Source organism: Scyliorhinus torazame, chromosome 12, assembly GCF_047496885.1.
Source record: "Scyliorhinus torazame isolate Kashiwa2021f chromosome 12, sScyTor2.1, whole genome shotgun sequence".
Taxonomy (NCBI): Eukaryota; Metazoa; Chordata; class Chondrichthyes; order Carcharhiniformes; family Scyliorhinidae; genus Scyliorhinus; species Scyliorhinus torazame.
Window position 1 is genome coordinate 28,614,761 of NC_092718.1, and position 23,536 is coordinate 28,638,296.

A 23,536-nucleotide genomic window follows, 5' to 3' on the forward strand; every position below is an offset into this window, starting at 1 on the left:
AGTGATACATCATGGCGTTTAGGGAGGGTGAATTCTCTCAGCCACTGTTGTGGTCAAACCATAAACATAAAGCTCCTATATTCACCACTTCTAGCAGTGTCCTAAATGTGATTACAGTTTCATTACTATTAGCCAGCAGAGGTAATCTTTCCTCTTTGTCTTTGACACCTAACATAGTAAACAGAGCATAAGACTTTGAAATTTCAGTAGTATCTTATTAGCTTTAAGCTGGGGCATCCTGAGGTTATTCACCCTGTTACATAAGGGGCAGCACGGTAGCATAGTGGTTAGCACAATTGCTTCACAGCTCCAGGGTCCCAGGTTCGATTCCTGGCTTGGGTCACTCTCTGTGGAGTTTGCACTTTCTCCCCGTGTCTGCGTGGGTTTCCTCCGGGTGCTCCGGTTTCCTCCCACAGTCCAAAGATGTGCAGGTTAGGTGGATTGGCCATGATAAATTGCCCTTAATGTCCAAAATTGCCCTTGGTGTTGGGTGGGGTTACTGGGTAATGGGGATAGGGTGGAGATGTGGGCTTGGGTAGGGTGCTCTTTCCAAGAGCCGGTGCAGACTCGATGGGCCGAATGGTCTCCTTCTGCACAGTAAATTCTAAGATAATCTATGATAATCTATGATAAAGGGACAGTAGCAATGTGGGTACAAAATTGGCTGAATAATAGGAAGCAGAGAGGAATGATCAATGGATATTTTTCAGGCTGGAGGAAGGTTTGCCCCAGGGGTCCGTGTTGGGACCCTTGCTTCTCCTGATTTATGTTAATGATCGAGATCTTACTTCCGGGTGCGGCGATGACCAGCTGAGTCGCACGTTTCGGCAGCTCCCGGTGAAACAGACTTTTGGGCTCTTGATAGGAGCCCCAACGGCAATTTTGACGGCTAAAAACACTGTGCGGTAAACCAGAAGGGAATCCCCCCTGGATGCGGATGGAAAAAGGAGGAGAAAGTGGCCGGATTGCAGTGGATCCTTTAGAACAGCAGCAAGGAAGGCAAGCAAAAACCAAGATGGCGTCGGAAGGTGGCAGTTTAACATGGGGCCCTGAACAACAAGAGTTCTTGAAATGCTGTGTGGAAGAGATCAAAAAGGAAATGAAGAAAGAGCTGTTGGCCCCGATACTACAGGCGATCGAAGGGCTAAAGGAGGAACAAAAGACCCAGGAGCGGGAGCTTCGGGTCGTGAAGGCAAAGGCAGCCGAGAATGAGGACGACATACAGGGCCTGGTGGTGAAGACGGAGACGCAGGAGGCACATCAGAAACGATGTGTGGAGAGGTTGGAGGCACTGGAAAACAACGCAAGGAGGAACAACCTGAGGATTCTTGGTCTTCCTGAAGGTGTGGAGGGAGCGGACGTCGGGGCATATGTGAGCACGATGCTGCACTCGTTAATGGGAGCGGAGGCCCCGGCGGGTCCGTTGGAGGTGGAGGGAGCATACCGAGTGATGGCGCGAGGACCGAGAGCAGGAGAAATTCCCAGAGCCATAGTGGTGAGATTCCTCCGTTTTAAGGCTCGAGAAATGGTCCTTAGATGGGCGAAGAAAACTCGGAGCAGTAAATGGGAGAACGCGGTGATCCGCGTTTATCAAGACTGGAGTGCGGAGGTGGCGAGAAGGAGGGCGAGCTTTAATCGGGCCAAGGTGGTGCTTCACAAAAAGAAGATAAAATTTGGAATGCTGCAACCGGCAAGACTGTGGGTCACATATCAAGGGAGGCACCACTACTTTGAGACGGCAGATGAAGCGTGGACTTTTATTGTGGAAGAAAAACTGGAATGAGTGGGTTATTAAAAAGAATGTTTGAACAAAGTGGTGGGGCGAATGTGGGGGGCAAAGAGGGGGGTTAAAAAGGGGGGAAAGAGGAGTTTTATGTACTAATCCTGTGATGTGGTAACTTTTCTCTCTCCCACAGGTGGTGATGGGGGGAGGAGGGGAGGTGGAGGAGATGGGGCGTTGGCCATTGGGGGCGGGGCCAAGGGAGAAGCGCGGGTTTGGTTCCCGCGCTATGATAATCATGGCGGGAATAGAGAAGCAGGAAGGAGGGGGCGTCGCACGGTGCGAGCCGAGGTCACGGGGGGAAGCCGAGGTCGGCCAGAGTTTGCTGACTTCTGGGAGCAACATGGGGGGAGTAATTATGCTAGCGGGGGATCTAGCGGGGGGGGTGGGAGGGGGGAATAACTGGGTTGCTGCTGCTGGGGAGAGGGGGGAGCTGGTATGGGGGGGGATGGGCGGGGGGGCACCGCCTGGGGGAGATACAGCTGCGTGGGAACCGGGTGAGGAGCTGGAAAAAGGTGATGGCTAATCGACAAGGGGGGGGGGGGTAGGAAGCCCCCCAACTCGGCTGATCACGTGGAACGTGAGAGGGCTGAACGGGCCAATAAAGAGGGCACGGGTACTCGCACACCTTAAGAAACTTAAGGCAGATGTGGTTATGTTACAGGAAACGCACCTGAAACTGATAGACCAGGTTAGGCTACGCAAAGGATGGGTGGGGCAGGTGTTCCATTCGGGGCTAGATGCGAAAAACAGGGGGGTGGCTATATTAGTGGGGAAGCGGGTAATGTTTGAGGCAAAGACTATAGTGGCGGATAACGGGGGCAGATACGTGATGGTGAGTGGCAAACTACAGGGGGAGACGGTGGTTTTGGTAAACGTATATGCCCCGAACTGGGATGATGCCAATTTTATGAGGCGGATGCTAGGACGCATTCCGGACCTAGAGATGGGAAAGCTGATAATGGGGGGAGATTTTAATACGGTGTTGGAACCAGGGCTGGATAGGTCGAAGTCCAGGACTGGAAGGAGGCCGGCAGCAGCCAAGGTACTTAAAGATTTTATGGAGCAGATGGGAGGTGTAGACCCGTGGAGATTTAGCAGACCTAGGAGTAAGGAGTTCTCGTTTTTCTCCTATGTCCATAAAGTCTACTCGCGAATAGACTTTTTTGTGCTGGGTAGGGCATTGATCCCGAAGGTGAGGGGAACGGAGTATACGGCTATAGCCATTTCGGATCTCGCTCCACACTGGGTGGACTTGGAGATAGGGGAGGAAACAGGAGGGCGCCCACCCTGGAGAATGGCCATGGGACTAATGGCAGATGAGGGGGTGTGTCTAAGGGTGAGGGGGTGCATTGAAAAGTACTTGGAACTCAATGATAATGGGGAGGTCCAGGTGGGAGTGGTCTGGGAGGCGTTGAAGGCGGTGGTTAGAGGGGAGCTGATATCAATAAGGGCACATAAAGGGAAGCAGGAGAGTAAGGAACGGGAGCGGTTGCTGTAAGAACTTTTGAGGGTTGACAGACAATATGCGGAAGCACGGGAGGAGGGACTGTACAGGGAAAGGCAAAGGCTACATGTAGAATTTGACTTGCTGACTACGGGCACTGCAGAGGCACAATGGAGGAAGGCACAGGGTGTACAGTACGAATATGGGGAGAAGGCGAGCAGGTTGCTGGCACACCAATTGAGGAAAAGGGGAGCAACGAGGGAAATAGGGGGAGTGAGGGATGAGGAAGGAGAGATGGAGCGGGGAGCGGAGAGAGTGAATGGAGTGTTCAAGACATTTTATAAAAAATTATATGAAGCTCAACCCCCGGATGGGAGGGAGAGAATGATGGGCTTCTTGGATCGGCTGGAATTTCCCACGGTGGAAGAGCAGGAAAGGGTGGGACTGGGAGCACAGATCGAGGTAGAAGAAGTGGTGAAAGGAATTAGGAGCATGCAGGCGGGAAAGGCCCCGGGACCGGATGGATTCCCAGTCGAATTCTATAGAAAATATGTGGACTTGCTCGCCCCAGTACTGACGAGGACCTTTAATGAGGCAAAGGAAAGGGGACAACTGCCCCCGACTATGTCTGAAGCAACGATATCGCTTCTCTTAAAGAAGGAAAAGGACCCGCTACAATGCGGGTCCTATAGACCTATTTCCCTCCTAAATGTAGATGCCAAGATCCTGGCCAAGGTAATGGCAATGAGAATAGAGGAATGTGTCCCGGGGGTGGTCCACGAGGACCAAACTGGGTTTGTGAAGGGGAGACAGCTGAACACGAATATACGGAGGTTGTTAGGGGTAATGATGATGGCCCCACCAGAGGGAGAAACGGAGATAGTAGTGGCGATGGATGCCGAGAAAGCATTTGATAGAGTGGAGTGGGATTATTTGTGGGAGGTGTTGAGGAGATTTGGTTTTGGAGAGGGGTATGTTAGATGGGTGCAGCTGTTGTATAGGGCCCCAGTGGCAAGCGTGGTCACGAATGGACGGGGATCTGCATATTTTCAGCTCCATAGAGGGACAAGGCAGGGATGCCCTCTGTCCCCATAATTGTTTGCACTGGCGATTGAGCTCCTGGCGATAGCGTTGAGGGGTTCCAAGAAGTGGAGGGGAGTACTTAGGGGAGGAGAAGAACACCGGGTATCTTTGTATGCGGACGATTTGCTACTATACGTGGCAGACCCGGCGGAGGGGATGCCAGAAATAATGCGGATACTTGGGGAGTTTGGGGATTTTTCAGGGTATAAATTGAACATGGGGAAAAGTGAGTTGTTTGTGGTGCATCCAGGGGAGCAGAGTAGAGAAATAGAGGACCTACCGTTGAGGAAGGTAACAAGGGACTTTCGTTACCTGGGGATCCAGATAGCTAAGAATTGGGGCACATTGCATAGGTTAAATTTAACGCGGTTGGTGGAACAGATGGAGGAGGATTTCAAGAGATGGGATATGGTATCCCTGTCACTGGCAGGGAGGGTGCAGGCGGTTAAGATGGTGGTCCTCCCGAGATTCCTCTTTGTGTTTCAGTGCCTCCCGGTAGTGATCACGAAGGCTTTTTTTAAAAGGATTGAAAAGAGCATCATGGGTTTTGTGTGGGCCGGGAAGACCCCGAGAGTGAGGAAGGGATTCTTACAGCGTAGCAGGGATGGGGGGGGCTGGCACTACCGAGCCTAAGTGAGTATTATTGGGCCGCTAATATTTCAATGGTGAGTAAGTGGATGGGAGAGGAGGAGGGAGCGGCGTGGAAGAGATTGGAGAGGGCGTCCTGTAGGGGGACTAGCCTACAGGCTATGGTGACAGCCCCATTGCCGTTCTCACCGAGGAACTACACAAGCCCGGTGGTGGTGGCTACACTGAAGATTTGGGGACAGTGGAGACGGCATAGGGGAAAGACTGGAGCCTTGGGGGGGGTCCCCGATAAGAAACAACCATAGGTTTGCCCCGGGGGGAATGGATGGGGGATATGGAATGTGGCAAATAGCAGGAATAACGCAACTGAAAGATCTGTTTGTGGATGGGAAGTTCGCGAGTCTGGGAGCGCTGACCGAGAAATATGGGTTGCCCCAAGGGAATGCATTTAGGTATATGCAACTGAGGGCTTTTGCGAGGCAACAGGTGAGGGAATTCCCGCAGCTCCCGACACAAGAGGTGCAGGACAGAGTGATCTCAAAGACATGGGTGGGGGATGGTAAGGTGCCAGATATATATAGGGAAATGAGGGACGAAGGGGAGACGATGGTAGATGAACTAAAAGGGAAATGGGAAGAAGAGCTGGGGGAGGAGATCGAGGAGGGGCTGTGGGCAGATGCCCTAAGCAGGGTAAACTCGTCGTCCTCGTGTGCCAGGCTAAGCCTGATTCAGTTTAAGGTATTACACTGGGCGCATATGACTGGAGCACGGCTCAGTAAATTTTTTGGGGTGGAGGATAGGTGTGCGAGGTGCTCGAGAAGCCCAGTGAATCATACCCATATGTTTTGGTCATGCCCGGCACTACAGGGGTTTTGGATGGGGGTGACAAAGGTGCTTTCAAAAGTAGTAGGAGTCCGGGTCGAACCAAGCTGGGGGTTGGCTATATTTGGGGTTGCACAAGAGCCGGGAGTGCAGGAGGCGAGAGAGGCCGATGTTTTGGCCTTTGCGTCCCTAGTAGCCCGGCGCAGGATATTGCTAATGTGGAAAGAAGCCAAGCCCCCGGGGGTGGAGACCTGGATAAATGACATGGCGGGGTTTATAAAGCTAGAGCGGATTAAGTTCGTCCTAAGGGGGTCGGCTCAAGGGTTCACCAGGCGGTGGCAACCGTTCATCGAATACCTCGCAGAAAGATAGACGGAATGGAAAAAAGAAGGCAGCAGCAGCAGCCCATGAGACGGGGGGGGGGGAGGAGGAACCAGAAGGACTCTCAGGGTTGTTAATATATACTGTATAGTATGTATAGGTCGTTGCTACAGATAATTATATATTGGACTGTTAAATTATATTTTTGGAGAGTGTTATTTGTGACAAGGCAGTTGCCAATTAGGGCTAGTTTTCATTTTTGTTACTTATTATTTATTCATTTTTTTTTTTTTGTTTATAAAATAGGTCATTGTTATTTGTGTTGTTATAATATTGTGTGAAGGATGCACAATGTACTGTGTTGGTTGACCAAAAATTTTCAATAAAATATTTAATTTAAAAAAAAATGATCGAGATCTTGGTGTGCAGGTGATCATTTCAAAGTCTGGGGACGACACAAAACTCGGGAGTATTGTAAACCGTGAGGAGGACAGTGTAGAACTTCAAAGGGACAAGGTGGTGGAGTGGGCAGATCGGTGGCAGATGAAGTTCAATGCAGAGAAGAGTGAGGTGATGCATTTTGGCAGGAAGAACATGGACAGACAATTTAAAATAGGGGGTAAAATTCATAAGAGGTGCATTTTTATAATTTTGCCATGATTTACACATGAAATTAAATTGCTCCATGTAAGCCATTACACCATCATATCTATAATCTGTAATGTAGCAGAAACTGGCATTATCTGCTTCCTATATTAAAATAATGGCAAAGAAAGATATTTCTGGTTCCCTCCTTACAATGAGGGCATAAGCGTAAGTTGTTTTGATATTTTTCACATGACGCTCACTAACCAATACCCACTGGAATTTGTGTTTTTATTGAGACTGCAATTCAGTCAATTCAAGTTTTTCCAGATGCTCACAAAGTGTCTCAACTAAAGGCCATTGAATTTTTATGTGTGATGAATGTAGAGAATTTCAGATATATATTGTATTTTATGTATTTGGTGCAGTAAGGGTTAAAAGCCTGGGTTAGTGTGTGACTGCTGCAGTCATTTTTTTAAATATCCTGGTTTACAAGACAAGCACTCTTTGGCTATGAAGGTGCAATTAAAGCATCGTAAAAATGAGATCATCATTCATCCCAGCCATGTACATTGTTTCCCTGAAGTTGGGCTAATGGAATTTGGTTTATATATAGAGGATTCCCTGGGGAATAGATAATAAAAGACTTTGGGCAGGATTGTTGTCCCGCCGCACCCATTTTCTGGTGCGGCACGCCCCCCCCGACAGCGGGATCCTTCATCCCACCAGCCGGTCAATGGGGTTTCCCATTATGGGCACCCCCACGCCATCATGAAATCCGTGGGCATGAATGCGCTGCCGGCGAAATGGAGGATCACGCTGACGGAGAATCCAGCCCATGATGTTTAGCTTAAGTAAGATGAGGTAGTTAATGGGAGGAGCAAGGGGTTGAAGCAGTGAGGGGTTGAGTTTTAGAGTTCAGTTTTAATCTGTCTGTGAACAGATCAACAGTTTCTCTCAAAGTAGTTTAGTTAAAAAGATTTTGCCTGTGTACCAAAACAACAGTTTCTGAAATGGCTGGCAGATTAAACAGTAGTTGACGCAGGCAAGAATTTGCATGCTGGTTCCTGAAGGATCTCTCTCTCTGAAATGAGTTTATCCAAAGCATCTCTTTACAGCAAGTAGTCCTGGGCTTGCTAACAGTATTTAAAAGTGGATTTTGACCTGAGATGGGTTTTGCTTGAGTTGAGATCAAATGTAGCAGTTAGAATATAGTGTTTCATTCCATTATTAAACAATGTTTAACTGGTAATTATAACCTATTTTCTTTATGGTGTTTAAGTTAATTTTAACTCTGTATTAATAATAAAGTTTGTTTAAATACACCATATCACTATTTGAGTGTAGAATCACTGCTGGATTGAAGTATACTTTCCTCACAGTCTTACAAATTAAATGAAATATTGGGGTTTCTTTCCGGTATCCTAGCAACTGTTGAGGTCTAGTCCGGGATCGTAATATGAGTGTGATATAGATGCTGTCTATGCTTTGAATGTACAGTCTGACATCCACCAAATGTTTCGAGGGCAATGTGTTTCACCTCTGTGCCGGAGAAAGGATTGCTCCACTTTTTGAACAGCAAGTAGAAAGAGGCTGAATTCTGTGACACGCTATTTGTTATTGCTGTATGTAACCTGCAGTTGTCAAATGAGTCCATTCAGTTCACTGCAAAACAGATGGAAGAGCTTGTTAAAAAGAGCTTGTTAAAACTTGTCTGTGTTTCAATTATTGTGTTCAGCACAAGAATTTGTAGTGTCCACAAGCCAGCGGAGACATTATCGGACTGAAATGAACATGGGCCCTCTCTCTCCCCGGGTATGTAACTAGAATCCAAAATAATTCCTAATGCCTGCCTCTTAGCACAGGTCACATTTGCAAGTAGCATTGTTGATATGCTTTGGAAGTTTAAAAAAAAGCTTTCCATTGTGCAGCTGTGGTAAAAGTTTTTCAAATTACATTTCATGTTGAATGTTTCAAAATATTTACTGTATGCAGTCTATATCGCAGCGTTCGGCATGTGGTGTGCAATTGTGGCAGTTTATGGACAACGCTGCTCAGAGGGTGCTACATTTGCCTGTGGGTGACAAAACATGAGGACACCCACATGCATGCACACGTTTGCACGCAAGAGTGAATGTTATTTTTCTTTTTTCTTGAAAAATATTTTATTGAGGCATTTATATATTAACACAACAAACATAATAGCAAGTCAAATCCAATGGGCTGCAAATAACCAACTCAAGAAAATATCCCAATCCCCCCCCCCCCCCCCAATTTCCCAACTTCCCTGCCTCCCCATTTTAACCCCCCACCCCCACCTCTCCCCCAACTGCTGACAAAGAACAAAAAAAAGAACAAAGAAAATTACAGCACGGGAACAGGCCCTTCGGCCCCTCCCAGCCTGCACCGATTCAGATCCTTTATCTAAACCTGTCTTCTATTTTCCAAGGATCTACTTCCCTCTGTTCCCTGCCCGTTCATATACCTGTCTAGATGCATCTTGAATGATGCTATCGTGCCCGCCTCTACCACCTCCGCTGGCAAAGCGTTCCAGGCACCCACCACCCTCTGCGTAAAGAACTCTCCACGCACATCTCCCTTAAACTTTCCCCCTCTCACCTTGAAATCGTGACCCCTTGTAATTGACACCCCCACTCTTGGAAAAAGCTTGTTGCTATCCACCCTGTCCATAACTCTCATAATTTTGTAGACCTCAATCAGGTCCTCCCTCAACCTCCGTCTTTCCAACGAAAACAACCCTAATCTACTCAACCTTTCTTCATAGCTAGCACCCTCCATACCAGACAACATCCTGGTGAACCTCCTCTGCACCCTCTCTAAAGCATCCACATCCTTCTGGTAATGTGGCGACCAGAACTGCACGCAGTATTCCAAATGTGGCCTAACCAAAGTCCTATACAACTGTAACATGACCTGCCGACTCTTGTGCTCAATACCCCGTCCGATGAAGGCAGGCATGCTGTATGCCTTCTTGACCACTCTATCAAGTTGCGTTGCCACCTTCAGGGTACAATGGACCTGAACTCCCAGATCTCTCTGACATCATAACTTTTCTCGAAGAAGTTCGATAAATGGCAGCCATCTCCGGGCAAACCCCTCCACAGACCCTCTCAAGGGGACCTTTATCATCCCTGGCCTGAGAAACTCCACCAGGTCACTCAACCACACCTCCGGTTTCGGGGGTCCCTAATATCTCCATTCTAATAATATTTGTCTCCGGGCTATCAGGGAGGCAAAGGCCAAGACACCTCGCCTCCTTGACTCCCGGGTCTTCTGACACTCCAAAGATCGCCAGCTCTGGACTCGGGGCCACCTTCACTTTCAGTATCTCCGACATAACATCGGCAACCCCCTGCCAGAATCCCCCAAACTTTGGATACATTCATCACATGTGGGCGTGATTCACGGGCCCACCCGCGCACCGCCCACAACTATCTCCACCCCTTCAAAAAACCTCTCATACGGGCCACAGTTATATGTGCACTGTGGACCACCTTGAAATGGATAAGACTAAGCCTAGCGCACAACGAGGATGCATTAACTCTCCTCAGGGTATCCTCCCACAACCCAACCTCCAAACTCTTCCCTACCCAACTCTTCCTCCCACTTGCGCTTCACTACCCCTATCGGGGCTCCCTCCCAGTCTATCAGTTCCTTATATATTTTTGACATCTTCCCTTCCCCTACCCCTGTTCTTGATACCGCCTTATCCTGTAACTCCTGGGGCGACAGGTGAGGAAAGGACGATACCTGCCTCCGAACAAAGTCCCTCACCTGCAAATGCCAGAACCCATTCCTGACGGGCAGCTCAAATTCCTCCTCCAAGCTCGGAAAGCCGCCTCGATCACCGCCTGTTGCCACCCCTGAAACACCCCCCCCCCCATCCAGCGTCGTCCCCCCCCCCCCCCCCGCCCCCCCGGACAAACCGGTGATTTCCATAAATCGGTGCCCAAACCCAGGCCCCCTCCAGCCCCAGGTGCTGCTGCCACTGTCCCCACATCCTGAGGGCCGCCACCACCACCGGGCTTGTGGAGTACCTGGCCAGCGAGAACGGCAGAGGCGCCGTTATCAGTGCCGTCAAACTCGTGTCTTTGCATGAGGCTGCCTCCTACCACTACCATACCGACCCCTCTGCCACGACCCACTTCCTGGCCATCGCTATGTTTGCCGCCCAGTAATAATTCATGAAGTTCGGGAGAGCCAAACCCGCCCCCCCCCCCCCCCTTCGACCCCGCTCCAGCAGCACCTTATTCACCCGCGGGGCTTTACCCATTGTCATGTGAGAGTACCTTTACGAAATGGGTGTTTATAAATGGGTGTGTATATAAATATCTGTAGTGAGAGTACCTTTAAGAAATGGGTGTTTATCACTGCAGTGATGTCAGAGAGTGTGGGGAGCTGGTCTGTCTGTCAGCTTTTTACTTTTGTTTTAGGCTGTTTGCTGCAGGGTGCATTTTAGTTTCGTTTTCAGTGTTGCAGCTGAAGCCAGACCAAGCAGGTGTACTGCTGTTCTCTCTGCCATTAAAAAACTATCTCATGATCATTTGGTGAATTCAGAATTATAAATGTTTTCATTAGTGACTTTCACCTGATGTGCTTCTGTTAAAAAAAATTTTAAAGTCATATGGATTTTAAAGGAAAGCTTAAAGGATGGCTTAGTGTTGTATTCTTTGGGGGTTGTATTTGAATTAATGGTTGCTAAGATGTTCACTATGTTTTAAAAAGGTTAACTTGAGTTCATAGAATAAACATTGTTTTGCTTTAAAAGGTACTTTTCCATTTCTGCTCTACCACACCTGTAGAGTGGGCCGTGTGCTCCCCATACCACAATCTATTAAAAGTTGTGGGTCAGGTGAACTCCATGATGCATTTTGGGGTTCTCTAACCCCTGGCCCATAACACCGTTCAAACAAATCCTGAAATATCCTCCTAAAAAAAGCCTTGGGAATAAAATTGGGAGGGTCTGGAACACAAATAAGAACCTCGGGAGGACCGTCATCTTCACCGTTCGCATCCGTCCCGCCAGTGACAGCGGGAGCACATCCCACTCCTAAAATTCCTCTTCATCTGTTCCACCAACTGGGCCAAATTCAGCTTGGGCAGCTACTCCACCCCCACGCCACCTGAATGCCCAAGTACCGAAAGTTTCCCCCCCCCCCCCCCCCACCACCCTAAATGGCAACTCCCCCAACCTCTTCTCCTGCCCCCTCATCGGGATCGGAAAAACCTCGCTCTTCCCAGATTCAATTTATAACCCGAGAACCGGCTGAATTGCTCTAACAGAATGTTTCTACTTATATGATAAAGGTTGCTGGACTTCTGCTACACCAGGATTGGAGATGAAATGACTGGTTTTATGACAGGGAGCCTAACCTACAGGGAGCACGTGTGAGAATCTTAGCACCATGGAATGAGTACAGCACAAAAGGAGGCCATTTGGCCCATCTCTTCCATTCCAGATTTCTGCCAGAGCAATTTAGCTGGTCCAATTGCAGACTCTTTCCCTGTAGTCCTGCAAATAATTTTCCCTTCCAGTTCTTTGGCAATTCTCTTTGAAAACCACGATTGAATATGCCCCAACACACGTTCACGTACAACATTATAGATCATAACCATTCATTGTGTCTGGAATGGAATTGCGAGGAAATTATATACTCCTGATTTTCCAATATGTCTTTCCACTGAATGTCATTCCATTCCGTGAGTGCGTGTTTGTGAGGCAGGCCTTCATAACTGTGACGATAGAGGCCGATAATGTTTAAAAATCAAACACTCAACATCCTGGGGATTACTATTGACCAGAAGCTGAACTGGGCCAACAACACTCAAGAAACTCAGCACCATCCACAACCATTCACCACTGATGCACAGTAGCAGCAGTGTGAACCATCCACAGATGCACTCACCAAGCATTCTTAGTCAGCACCCTCAAAACCACGACCGCTGCCATCTCGAAGGACAAGGGCAGTAGATACATGGGAACCCCACCACCTGGAAGCCACTCACCATCTTGATTTGGATATATATCGCCGTTCCTTCACTGTCGCTGGGGCAAAATCCTGGCACTCCCTCCCCTTATGGCACTGCGGGTATACCAACACCACGTGGACTGCAGCGATTCAAGGAGGCAGCTCACCACTATCTTCTCAAGGGCAATTAGGGATGGGCGAAAATGCTGGTCTAGCCAGTAAAGCCCACATCCCGTAAATATAAATTAAAAAATAAACTCAAACTTCCAGTTAATAACTGGAATAATGACACAGACTGTCTGGACTGTGATTAGGATAAAGGCACTGAGGCCTGAAAGGGGCATGTAATAGATCAGGGAAAGCTCCCACAAACATCTTACTGAGTTTGGACCGCAGCGGCTACAATATCTGCCACAAACTAATAATGTACAGAATTCATGTCATTGTGTTTGGGTTTTGGGTTTATCTGTCCACAACAAGTTGTCTTTCTATCTGTACACAGAGCTCCACCAATCCTGTCCGGGGTCTTGATGGAAATGTCTCTAATTCTCCATGGAAGTCGGGAATTCTGAAAACTCCAGGACCTGGAAACCAGAGGTCACTTAATAGACTACGATTGGGCAGAGGGCACACAAAGAATAGAGGTGTGGTGTTGATGAAAATTATTGTGCGATTGAATAAACAAGGTTTGAAGTTGGATCTTGCACATTGAGACATAAGAATCTAAGTTCGTTGAGATCTGCAGCCACACTTGATCAAACTTGCCATTACGGACAAGTATCTTAATTTTAACCATGTTGATTTGTTGCTGTTGGTCTTGAAGGGCCTGCCTTTGATAACATTCAAAAGACATAACACTGTTTTTGACAATGGTGCTTTATGGGCAGCATGGTAGCACCGTGGTTAGCACAGTTGCTTCACAGCTCCAGGGTCCCAGGTTTGATTCCTGGCTTGGGTCACTGTCTGTACGGAGTCTTCACGTTCTCCCCGTGCCTGCGTAGGTTTCCTCCGGGTGCTCCGGTTTCCTCCCACAGTCCAAAGATGCGCAGGTTAGGTGGATTCGCCATGCTAAATTGTCCTTAGTGTCCAAAGAAAAGGTTGGGTGGGGTTACTGGGTTACAGGGATAGGGTGGAGCTGTGGGCTTAGATAAGGTGCTCTTTCCAAGGACCGGTGCAGACTCGATGGGCCGAATGGCTTCCTTCTGCACTGTAAATACTATGATTCTATGAAGCCTTTAAGGACAATGAGTTCCTCTCAGAATTATTTAGTCGAGGAGTGTTTCTTCAATGGTTGGTGTCTATACTTATTTTTTTTTAAATATATTTTATTGAAAATTTTTTCCAAACAACAATTTTTCCCTCTTACAAAGCAAACGAAACAATAACAAAACAGAAATTTTTAACAATACACAGGTAACAAAACCCCATTGTCTATTGACCTAAACTAAACTAAACACCCCCCCCCCCCCCTCCCCTTGGGTTGCTGCTGCTGGTCATCTGTCTTCCCTCTAACGTTCCCCTAGGTAGTCGACAAATGGCTGCCACCGCCTGGTGAACCCTTGAGCCGATCCTCTCAGGGCAAACTTTATCTGCTCCAGTTTAATGAACCCCGCCATATCGTAGGCCTCCAGTCCGGGGGGTTTCGCCTCCTTCCACATGAGTAGGATCCTGCGCCGGGCTACTAGGGACGCAAAGGCCACGACATCGGCCTCTTTCGCCTCCTGCACTCCCGGCTCTTCCGCAACTCCAAATAACGCTAACCCCCAGCCTGGTTTGACCCGGGCCTTCACCACCTGCGAAATCACTCCCGTCACTCCCTTCCAATACCCTTCCAGTGCCGGGCACGCCCAAAACATATGTGCGTGATTTGCCGGGCTCCCGCCACACCTCCCACATTTGTCCTCCACTCCAAAGAACCTGCTCAATCTTGCTCCTGTTATGTGTGCTCTATGTAGCACCTTAAATTGAATCAGGCAAAGCCTGGCGCATGAGGAAGAGGAATTTACCCTGCTTAGGGCATCAGCCCACATACCCTCCTCTATCTCCTCCCCTAATTCTTCTTCCCACTTTCCTTTTAGTTCGCCCACCGACTCCTCCCCCTCTTCCCTCATCTCTCTATAAATCTCTGACACCTTGCCCTCTCCGACCCACACCCCTGAAAGCACCCTGTCCTGTATCCCCTGTGTCGGGAGCAACAGAAATTCCCTCACCAGTTGTCTAGTAAACGCCCTCACCTGCATATATCGCAAGAAATTTCCCCGGGGCAACTTATACTTTTCCTCCAATGCTCCCAAGCTCGCAAAAGTCCCATCTATAAATAAATCTCCCACCTTCCTAATTCCCAACTGGTACCAGCTCTGAAATGCTCCATCCATTCTTCCTGGGGCGAACCTATGGTTGTTCCTGATAGGGGACCCCACCATGGCTCCCCGCACCCCTCTCTGTCGCCTCCATTGTCCCCAGATATTCAGTGTTGCCGCCACCACCAGGTTCGTGGTAAACTTTTTAGGTGAGAGGTGTCTATACTTATTAACGTATAGCAGGAAGAAAAATGAACATTTAATTTAGCTGGTGTAAGATGCTTTCAAAAAATACCTTTCCTGTCCTGGGTGACGGCACCACTTCTTAATGAGGGAGGAAAATTACAGAGGAATAACTTCTGGTTTTAGCTGCATCAAGTGTGATTAATGAGCTGTGTATAAATATGCAGAAAGAATAATTAGTAACCTCTAGACTGAACCCTGGTATTTAAGGTCAACTCTAGCCCAGGAGAAGTGAGGGCAATGGAGTGACCCACGAGAGATTAGATTCAGTACCAAATGGGGACTGGGCCTGGGGTTTCCTGCTCTATATAACGTAATGCTACATCAGATAGTACTCCTTCTCGCTAGCCCAACCTCCTTGCAGATTCCATAGTCAATATATAACAGCAACAAACCCCTGAGTCCAATTAAGAATCCAAATTACTCTCATATGCTAATTACTACCGAGATCTCTGTTTAAATCTCACTCCTTCAGAATTTCAGTTCGTAACTTTTGATTAAGAATATCACCCAGGAAAGCTGGGACAAGGACCCTATACACACAATACTGTTGGTTCAGTAATCACACATAGGAGGTAACTTGGAAGGTGCAGTAATATTGTTGATCCTGCCACTCAAGGTTCAGAATGAATTTACTTTCTTTGGTCTGGACTAAAGTTCTGTAAAGTGGCCCTGATGCAATCTGCTTTCTGAATGGGTATCTGGAAACCTCGAAAATGGAATCCAGAATGTAGAAATGTTTTTCCCTTCATTTATTCCACACATTATCAAGGCATCAGTTCCAATTAACCCCCTTCAGCTACAGATGAAATATCAGAATTCAATCTGATTGTTGTAATAACGCTGGTGCAGAATCATCTAGCAGTTCAGGAGGCCTTTCGGCCTATTGCGCCTGTGCTGGCCGCTTTGAAAGAGCTATTCATTAGATCCAACCCCCTGCTGTTTCTCCATATATATCCCATTCTAATAGTAATCTTTATAGGACAGCACGGTGGCACAGTGGTTAGCACGGCTGTCTCATGGCGCCGAGGTCCCAAGTTCGATCCCGGCTCTGGATCACTGTCCGTGTGGAGTTTGCACATTCTCTCCGTGTTTGCATGGGTTTCGCCCCCACAACCCAAAAATGTACAGGGTAGGTGGATTGGCCACACTAAATTGCCCTTTAATTGGAAAAAATGAATTGGGCACTCTAAATTAGTGTCTTAGGCTTACCTTAACACCGCAATGAAGGTGCTGTGAAAATTCCCTAGTCGCCACACTCCGGCGCCTGTTCGGGTACACAGAGGGAGAATTCAGAATGTCCAATTCAGCTAACAAGCCCGTCTTTGGGGACCTGTGGGAGGAAACCGGAGCACGCGGAGGAAACCCACGCAGACACTGGGAGAACACAGGGCAGCACGATAGCACAAGTGGATAGCACTGTGGCTTCACAGCTCCAGGGTCCCAGGTTCGATTCCCTGCTGGGTCACTGTCTGTGCGGAGTCTGCACGTCCTCCCCGTGTCTGCGTGGGCTTCCTCCGGGTGCTCCGGTTTCCTCCCACTGTCCAAAGACGTGCAGGTTAGTCGGATTGGCCATGATAAATTGCCCTTAGTGACCAAAAGGGGTTAGTGGGGGGTTATTGGGTTATGGGGATGGGGCGGAAGTGAGGGCTTAGGTGGGTCGGTGCAGACTCGATGGGCCGAATGGCCTCCTTCTGTACTGTATGTTCTATGTTCTATACAGACTCCGCACAGATAGTGACCCAAGCCACAAATCGAACCCCGGATCCCTGGCGCGGTGAAGCAACAGTGCTAACCACTGTGCTACCGTGCTGCCCTGTGTTACTGTTGAATCTGCTTCATCCATCCTGACAAGCAATACATCCAGATAAGAACTCACTGCACAACAAAACATCTTCTCAGCTTCCCTCTGGTCCTTATGCTGATTATTGCAAATTCGAGTCCCTCCCGCCAGTGGCAATAGTTTCTCCTTATCTACTCAATCAAAAACTCTGATATAATCATCTTAATAAATCTCACCTTAACCTTCTGTTCTTTAACAGTATTTTCCCTTGCCTAGCTACCTGGATGAACTCAGAAGCCTCTGCTGTGAAAAGCTCCAAGCACTGTCGCCATCCTGCTCTCCCCACATCACCTCTTTCAAAGAACAAGGTTTGGTCATTTCCAGCCTCATCATCTTCTGATCAGTCCAATTTAATTAGCGTCAGGTCAAAGAAAACGAGCCCCTCTTTTAAAGCGCGCCACAGAATTACACTTTAATTGTGATTTAATTGAATGAAATTTGCATATGTATGAAGCCTTAATGGAATATTAATTAAGCAAAGTGTATTTTAATCCTCTTTAGTTAAAGGGATGTTATTTTTAAAAGGCCTCTGATAGCCATGTGAATAGCTCTGTTCTATCTGTTCAAAACATAATTATCCAGTCAGCTGCAATCTCAGTGATGGCTCTCATTCAATCGAGCCACAGATCAGAACTTGCGATGCATGAATAGTTTGTTAACAAGCCTATGACGCAATGGGATAGATGTTTGCCAGCCTGCGATATTGTGTGCTCCAAAGAGGGCTCTTGGCCGCTTTGCTGTGCCATCTCCGCCGGCAGCACTGATGTCGGCAATGCTGATACAGGAGGGGGAAAGGAGAACCTCCTCAGTTGGTGCTCCCTCCAGAGGCAACTCAACCACCGGCAGCAAATTAAGTTTTAACTCCTGGTTCTCGGAATGTGGACAACGGATTTTGTGCAGTGCTGAGAGAGTGCTTCATTGTCAGAGGTGCAGTCTTTCCCATTGGACAATAAACCAAGGCCCTTTCAGAGAGGTAATAAAGATCCCATGACATCATTCAAAGAAGGACTGGGGAATTCTCACTTCTCCCCAATTAATATTTATCCATCAAATAACATTCCTAAATCAAAGGATCATATCAATGTTCATGGAAGCTTGTGATGTGTGTGGTATTATCAGGTATTATGGTACCTGAGAGGCTGAAGTGCCATTGGTTAAACCTAGGGGTTTTACCATTGGCTGTAGAGTATGGTAGCTCCACCCCGATAGGCGGGGTATAAGAACCTGTGCCGTCCCAGCAGCCCTCATTCTGTACCTGAGCTGCTGGGGAACACTTCTAGCTTATTAAAGCCTTCAGTTGTACTACAACATCGTTTTAGTAGTTATTGATCATGCATCAATTTAATAAGCTCGAAGTGTTCCCCAGCAGCTCAGGTACAGAATGAGGGCTGCATTCTTGTTTCTCAGCAATAAGACTGAGTGCCTTCCAGTTCACTTCAGAGGGCACCATGAGCCAATCACCAAGGGTAGGACTGGAGTAACCAAGTGCAGATAAAGATGTCAGCTTCCTTTCCATCAATGACAGCTTTCTGTTGTCAATTCATTCCAGTACCATCTAACAAATCACCGACCTATGAAGGACCTAGCTCTTATTTTCCTGTCAGTAAGCAGGCTGTGCTGTTTCCTGCTTTGTGCGCAGTACAGGCCTTCCCAGGAGGCCGGGAGAGTGCACAGCAATCAGAAAAACAGCTGAATTCAACTCCAGCACATGCGCAGTCGTCGCTTTCTTGCCATTGCTGCTGTCATGTCCGCTAGGCAGTGTATATCGTTTTGCAATTATGTCTTCAACTTAATGGCGTGGAGATAGTAATGAATTTAGATTCTGACATTAAATCACAAAAAAATTCGAATGCAACATCTAGAATTGCGGATGGGCAATTATTCCTGTTTTCTCTCCTCGATAGGATGCTGAGTTGGGCAGAGAGGCGAAAGGGAAGCAGAGGGTCGAAGGCGGAACGCAGCCACAGGAGGAAAGCCATACTAGCCTGCATCTCTTGGAGGAACAGCAGCGGCTGGCACTGGTATGACCATCGCTTACTGTCATAGGTCCTGGGTTTGATGGCTCTAATATTGGAACCATGTGCAGATCCTGTGCAGATACGGCAAAATTGGACTGGAACTGGTCCTCTTGAAGCTTGCCAGGGGGAGTCTTTCAGATAACTGGTTACTTTTAATGCAGTAAAACCAACCTGTAGCACTCCTCTTCCTCCCCAGTTGGCATTGAACTTGGCAGCCATTACCAAAGGAGCAAATGGCGTGACTATTGTTGGACTGTGGTTCACCCGGAGCTGGCAATCAGCTAGTAACACATTCAAGTGTGAGCCAAGTGATATTTAACTGCCCTTATTTGGCATGCACATTTTCCAGCATTAGTCAAGAACAGTGTAAGGCAGGGTTTATCAAACTGCAGATCACGACCTTGTGGGTGGATTGCGGAACCATTGATCCCGGCGTTTCCGATCGCAGGAGAAGCGCCCATTGGCTGCGACCAGCTTTTAAATTGAGAATGCCGGCCGCGACAAGCCTTTAAAGAGAAACCATGGAGTTTTCCCTCCAGGCGCGATGGCAGAGAGCAGGTCATGCACCCAGCAAGTACACCTGATGTCACCTGAGGCCCCCCCCCCCCCGATGCTCCGCCCCCGAAGGGCCGACTTCCTGACGGCGTGGGACACGTGTGATCACAGTTTACATGGACCTCGCATGACGGCTGCAAACTGTGTCCAGCGCCGCCAGAGTTGGGGGGGAGGGAGGGGGGGGAGCCGTTCCGCTGGCAGGAGGGCTACGGCGAGGGCTGGGGGAACTGGTGGTGGGTGGTCCGGGGGTGGCGAGCGGGATTACGGGGGGGGGGGGGCACGGCAGGGCGAGTCTGCGCACGGCCAGCGCCATGTTGTACAGCACGACCGCTACAGGTCACCGCCATGTGCATATACGGCCATGGACCCGGCAATTCTCCATCCGCATCTGCAGGTAATGGCTTTACTTGGCACGGCTGCCAACCCCCACCGGGCAGAGCATCGGTGTGGGAGCGGCGCCGACATTTTGGTCATAAGACTCGACACATGCTCCGGACATAACCTCAAAATCGGAGAATCCCGCCCCTAGGCCAGGTTTCTCCATCCCACCACACTTGATTTCCAGTGAGGCACGCCGTCGAGATTCTCCGTTACGCGGCTGGTCAATGTGGCCTCCCATTGTGGGGCAGCCCCACGCTGTCGGGAAACCCCCGGGCTGCCAGCAAAACGGAGAATCCCGACGGCGCAAAATTCAGCCCATGGAATCTTTCACAGGCAGATGGGACTTCAAGTTGATAATCCATCCAAAGTATATCAACTCCGGCACTGAACTGAAGGAAAAGCTGAGATTATGTGTGTAAATGGGGGGACTGTGACTTGAACCCACGAACTGCTGACCCACAAGATTCACAGAATTTACCGTGCAGAAGGAGGACATTCGGCCCATCGAGTCTGCACCGGGCCTTGGAAAGAGCACCCCACCTAAGCCCACACCCCCACCTTATCCCCACACTTCCTCCTATCTCCGTAACCCCACCTTACCTTATTTGTTTGGACACCAAGGGCAATTTATCATGGCCAATCCACCTACCCCTGCACATCTTTGGACTGTGGGAGGAAACCGGAGCACCCGGAGGAAATCCACGCAGACACGGGGAGAACGTGAAAACTCCACACAGCCAGTGACCCAAGCTGGGAATTGAACCTGAGACCCTGGCACTATGAAACCATTGTGCTAGCCACTATGCTACCGTGCTGCCCACAGCCAGTATTTATCAATTAGGCCAAACAAATGCCCCTTTTAACAATGGAGGGGGTGCCGATAACCTAACCAGTGAATCTGAGGCTGCAAATAATGAAGTCTTCTGGAATAGGCTCAAATGACTTAGAAAAAGAAAATTGTCTTTTGGCTCTCAAAACTATGAGAGGCGCACTAGTCACAGGCAGGCTTGTGAAATATTCATGTGCCCACAAGAGGATCTGGTAAGGCCCATATACTATACGCCTTGGCTGCAGGAAATAATGAATTTAACCATTGTACTCTTTCTGGGAATCATCTATAGGACGTTGAATGTACCGCACACAGGTCCAAACACTGTTTACAATTTGCTATAAATATTTTAGCGAGCGTATATCTCTTTGAGCTATTGACCGTTCTTTGATGCCACCAATCCTCATGTCTGCTCAGCCTTCCAATTTATTGCAAATTATTCTCATATTTTGTAAATAAAGACCTTTGGGAGGTCAGTCTGCTGACATTTGTGATTTATTTAAAAATATAACATCTTCTGGTAAAGTACCAACAGAATTGATAGTGATTTATGAAAATTAACATTGTTTAAGGCATAGCACCATGCAGTGTGTCAACGTGACAACATAATTAAAAATAAAAATAGCTTGCAATTTAAAGACAATAGCCTAGCTGGCGTAGCTGATATTATTTAGCACATTCCTCCATCTGTAAAGGAATGCAATAATTTAATTCCACTGAACGGGGCAGCACGGTGGCGCAGTGGTTAGCACTGCTGCCTCACAGCGCCAAGGACCCGGGTTGGATCCCGGCCCCGGGTCACTGTCCGTGTGGAGTTTGCACATTCTCCCCGTGTCTGCGTGGGTCTCACCCCCACAACCCAAAGATGTGCAGGCTAGATGGATTGGCCGCGCTAAATTGCCCCTTAATTGGAAAAAAAAATAATTGGGTACTCTAAAAAAAAATTTTTAAACTCCACTGAATAATGTACAATGGAACTGGACAAATTGTCAACCATGCCGTTGTTACTTTTGCAAACACTCATTACCACAATGAGATGCATTGCTCATTTCAGACCTCCCATGCATCTGGAATCTTTACAATTAATGAGAGCAAAGAACTTAGACAAAAATAAAAGCAGCTACAGCCTGCTAACTAAACCTTAATGGGAATAATTAGTGGGACGAGGTGTCAATGCACCGTTGATTGGGTGTGCAGCTTTGTCTGAAACTGTTCTGGAATATCTGATGGTATAAACCTGATTTTTTTTTTAAATCAGAAGATGACCTTTATATAATCAATCAAGTGGGCTGCTTTGCCCTTGATTGGTTTCGAGCTGCTAGGAGTGTTGTTGGAGCTGCACTCATCTGGGCAAGTGGAGAGTATTCTATCACACTCCTGACTTGTGCCTTGTAGGTGGTGGACAGGCTTTGAGGAGTCAGGAGGCGAGTTACTCACTCCAGCATTCCTAGCCTCTTACCTGCTCTGGTAGCCACAGTATTTATGTGAAATGAAAATCGCTTATTGTCACGAGTAGGCTTCAAATGAAGTTACTGTGAAAAGCCCCTAGTCGCCACATTCCGGCGCCTGTTCGGGGAGGCTGGTACGGGAATTGAACCGTGCTGCTGGCCTGCCTTGGTCTGCTTTCAAAGCCAGCTATGGCTAGTCCAATTCAGTTTCTGATCAATGGTAACCCCCAGGATGTTGATTGTAGGGGATTCAGTGATGGTGCTGCCATTGAATGTCAAGGGGCGATAGTTAGATCCTCTTTTCTAGGAGATGGGCATTGCCTGGCATTTGCATGGCATGAATTTAACTTGCCACGTGTCAGCCCAAGTCTGGATATTGTCCATGTCTTGCTGAATTTGAACATGGGCTGCTTCAGTATCTGAGGAGTTGTGAATGATGCCAAACATTGTGCAGTCATCAGCGAACATCGCGATGTCTGACTTCATGATGGAAGGGTGGTCATTGATGAAGCAGATGAAGATGGTTGGGCCTTGGACACTACCCTGAGGACCTCCTGCAGTGATGTCCTGGAGCTGAGATGATTGGCCTCCAACCAGTACAACCATCTTTCTTTGTCCCAGGTATGATTCCAACCAGGGGAGAGCCTTCCTCCCCCCCCCCCCCCCCCGGATTTCCTTTGAATCCAGTTTTGCTCGGGCTCCTTGATGCCATACTCAGTCAAATGCTGCCTTGATGTCGAGGGCAGTCACTCTCACCTCACCTCTGGAGTTCAGCCCTTTTGCCCATGTTTGAATCAAGGCTGTAATGCAGTCAGGAGCTGAATGACCCTGAAGGAACCCAAACTGAGCGTTTGTGAGCAGGTTATTGCTGAGTACGTGCCACTTGATAGCACTGCTGATGATGCCTTCCATCACTTTACTGATGATTGAGAGTAGACTGATAGGGCGGTAATTGGCTGGGTTGGATTTGTCCTGTTTCTTGTTTACAAGACACACCTGGACAACTTTCCACATTGCCGGGTAGATGCCAGTGTTGTAGCTGCACTGGAACAGCTTGGCTAGGGGTGCAGCAAGCTCTGGAACACAAGTCTTCACCTTGAAATCGTGACCCCTTGTAATTGACACACCCATTCTTGGAAAAAGCTTGTTGCTATCCACCCTGTCCATACCTCTCATAATTTTGTAGACCTCAATCAGGTCCCCCCTCAACCTCCGTCTTTCCAACGAAAACAATCCTAATCTACTCAACCTTTCTTCATAGCTAGCACCCTCCATACCAGGCAACATCCTGGTGAACCTCCTC

The 23,536-nt window shown here is 48.2% G+C and overlaps 1 protein-coding gene across 1 annotated transcript in view; it reads left to right on the plus strand.

Annotated features, from left to right (window-relative positions):
* Positions 1 to 23,536, plus strand: part of LOC140387466 (uncharacterized) — a 193,172-nt gene that overhangs the window by 139,630 nt on the left and 30,006 nt on the right. The window contains exons 18-21 of the mRNA XM_072470585.1: positions 8,365 to 8,441; positions 13,119 to 13,260; positions 17,219 to 17,310; positions 18,907 to 19,023. Coding sequence (XP_072326686.1) covers positions 8,365 to 8,441; positions 13,119 to 13,260; positions 17,219 to 17,310; positions 18,907 to 19,023 — 428 coding nt within the window. The remainder of the gene's footprint in view (positions 1 to 8,364; positions 8,442 to 13,118; positions 13,261 to 17,218; positions 17,311 to 18,906; positions 19,024 to 23,536) is intronic.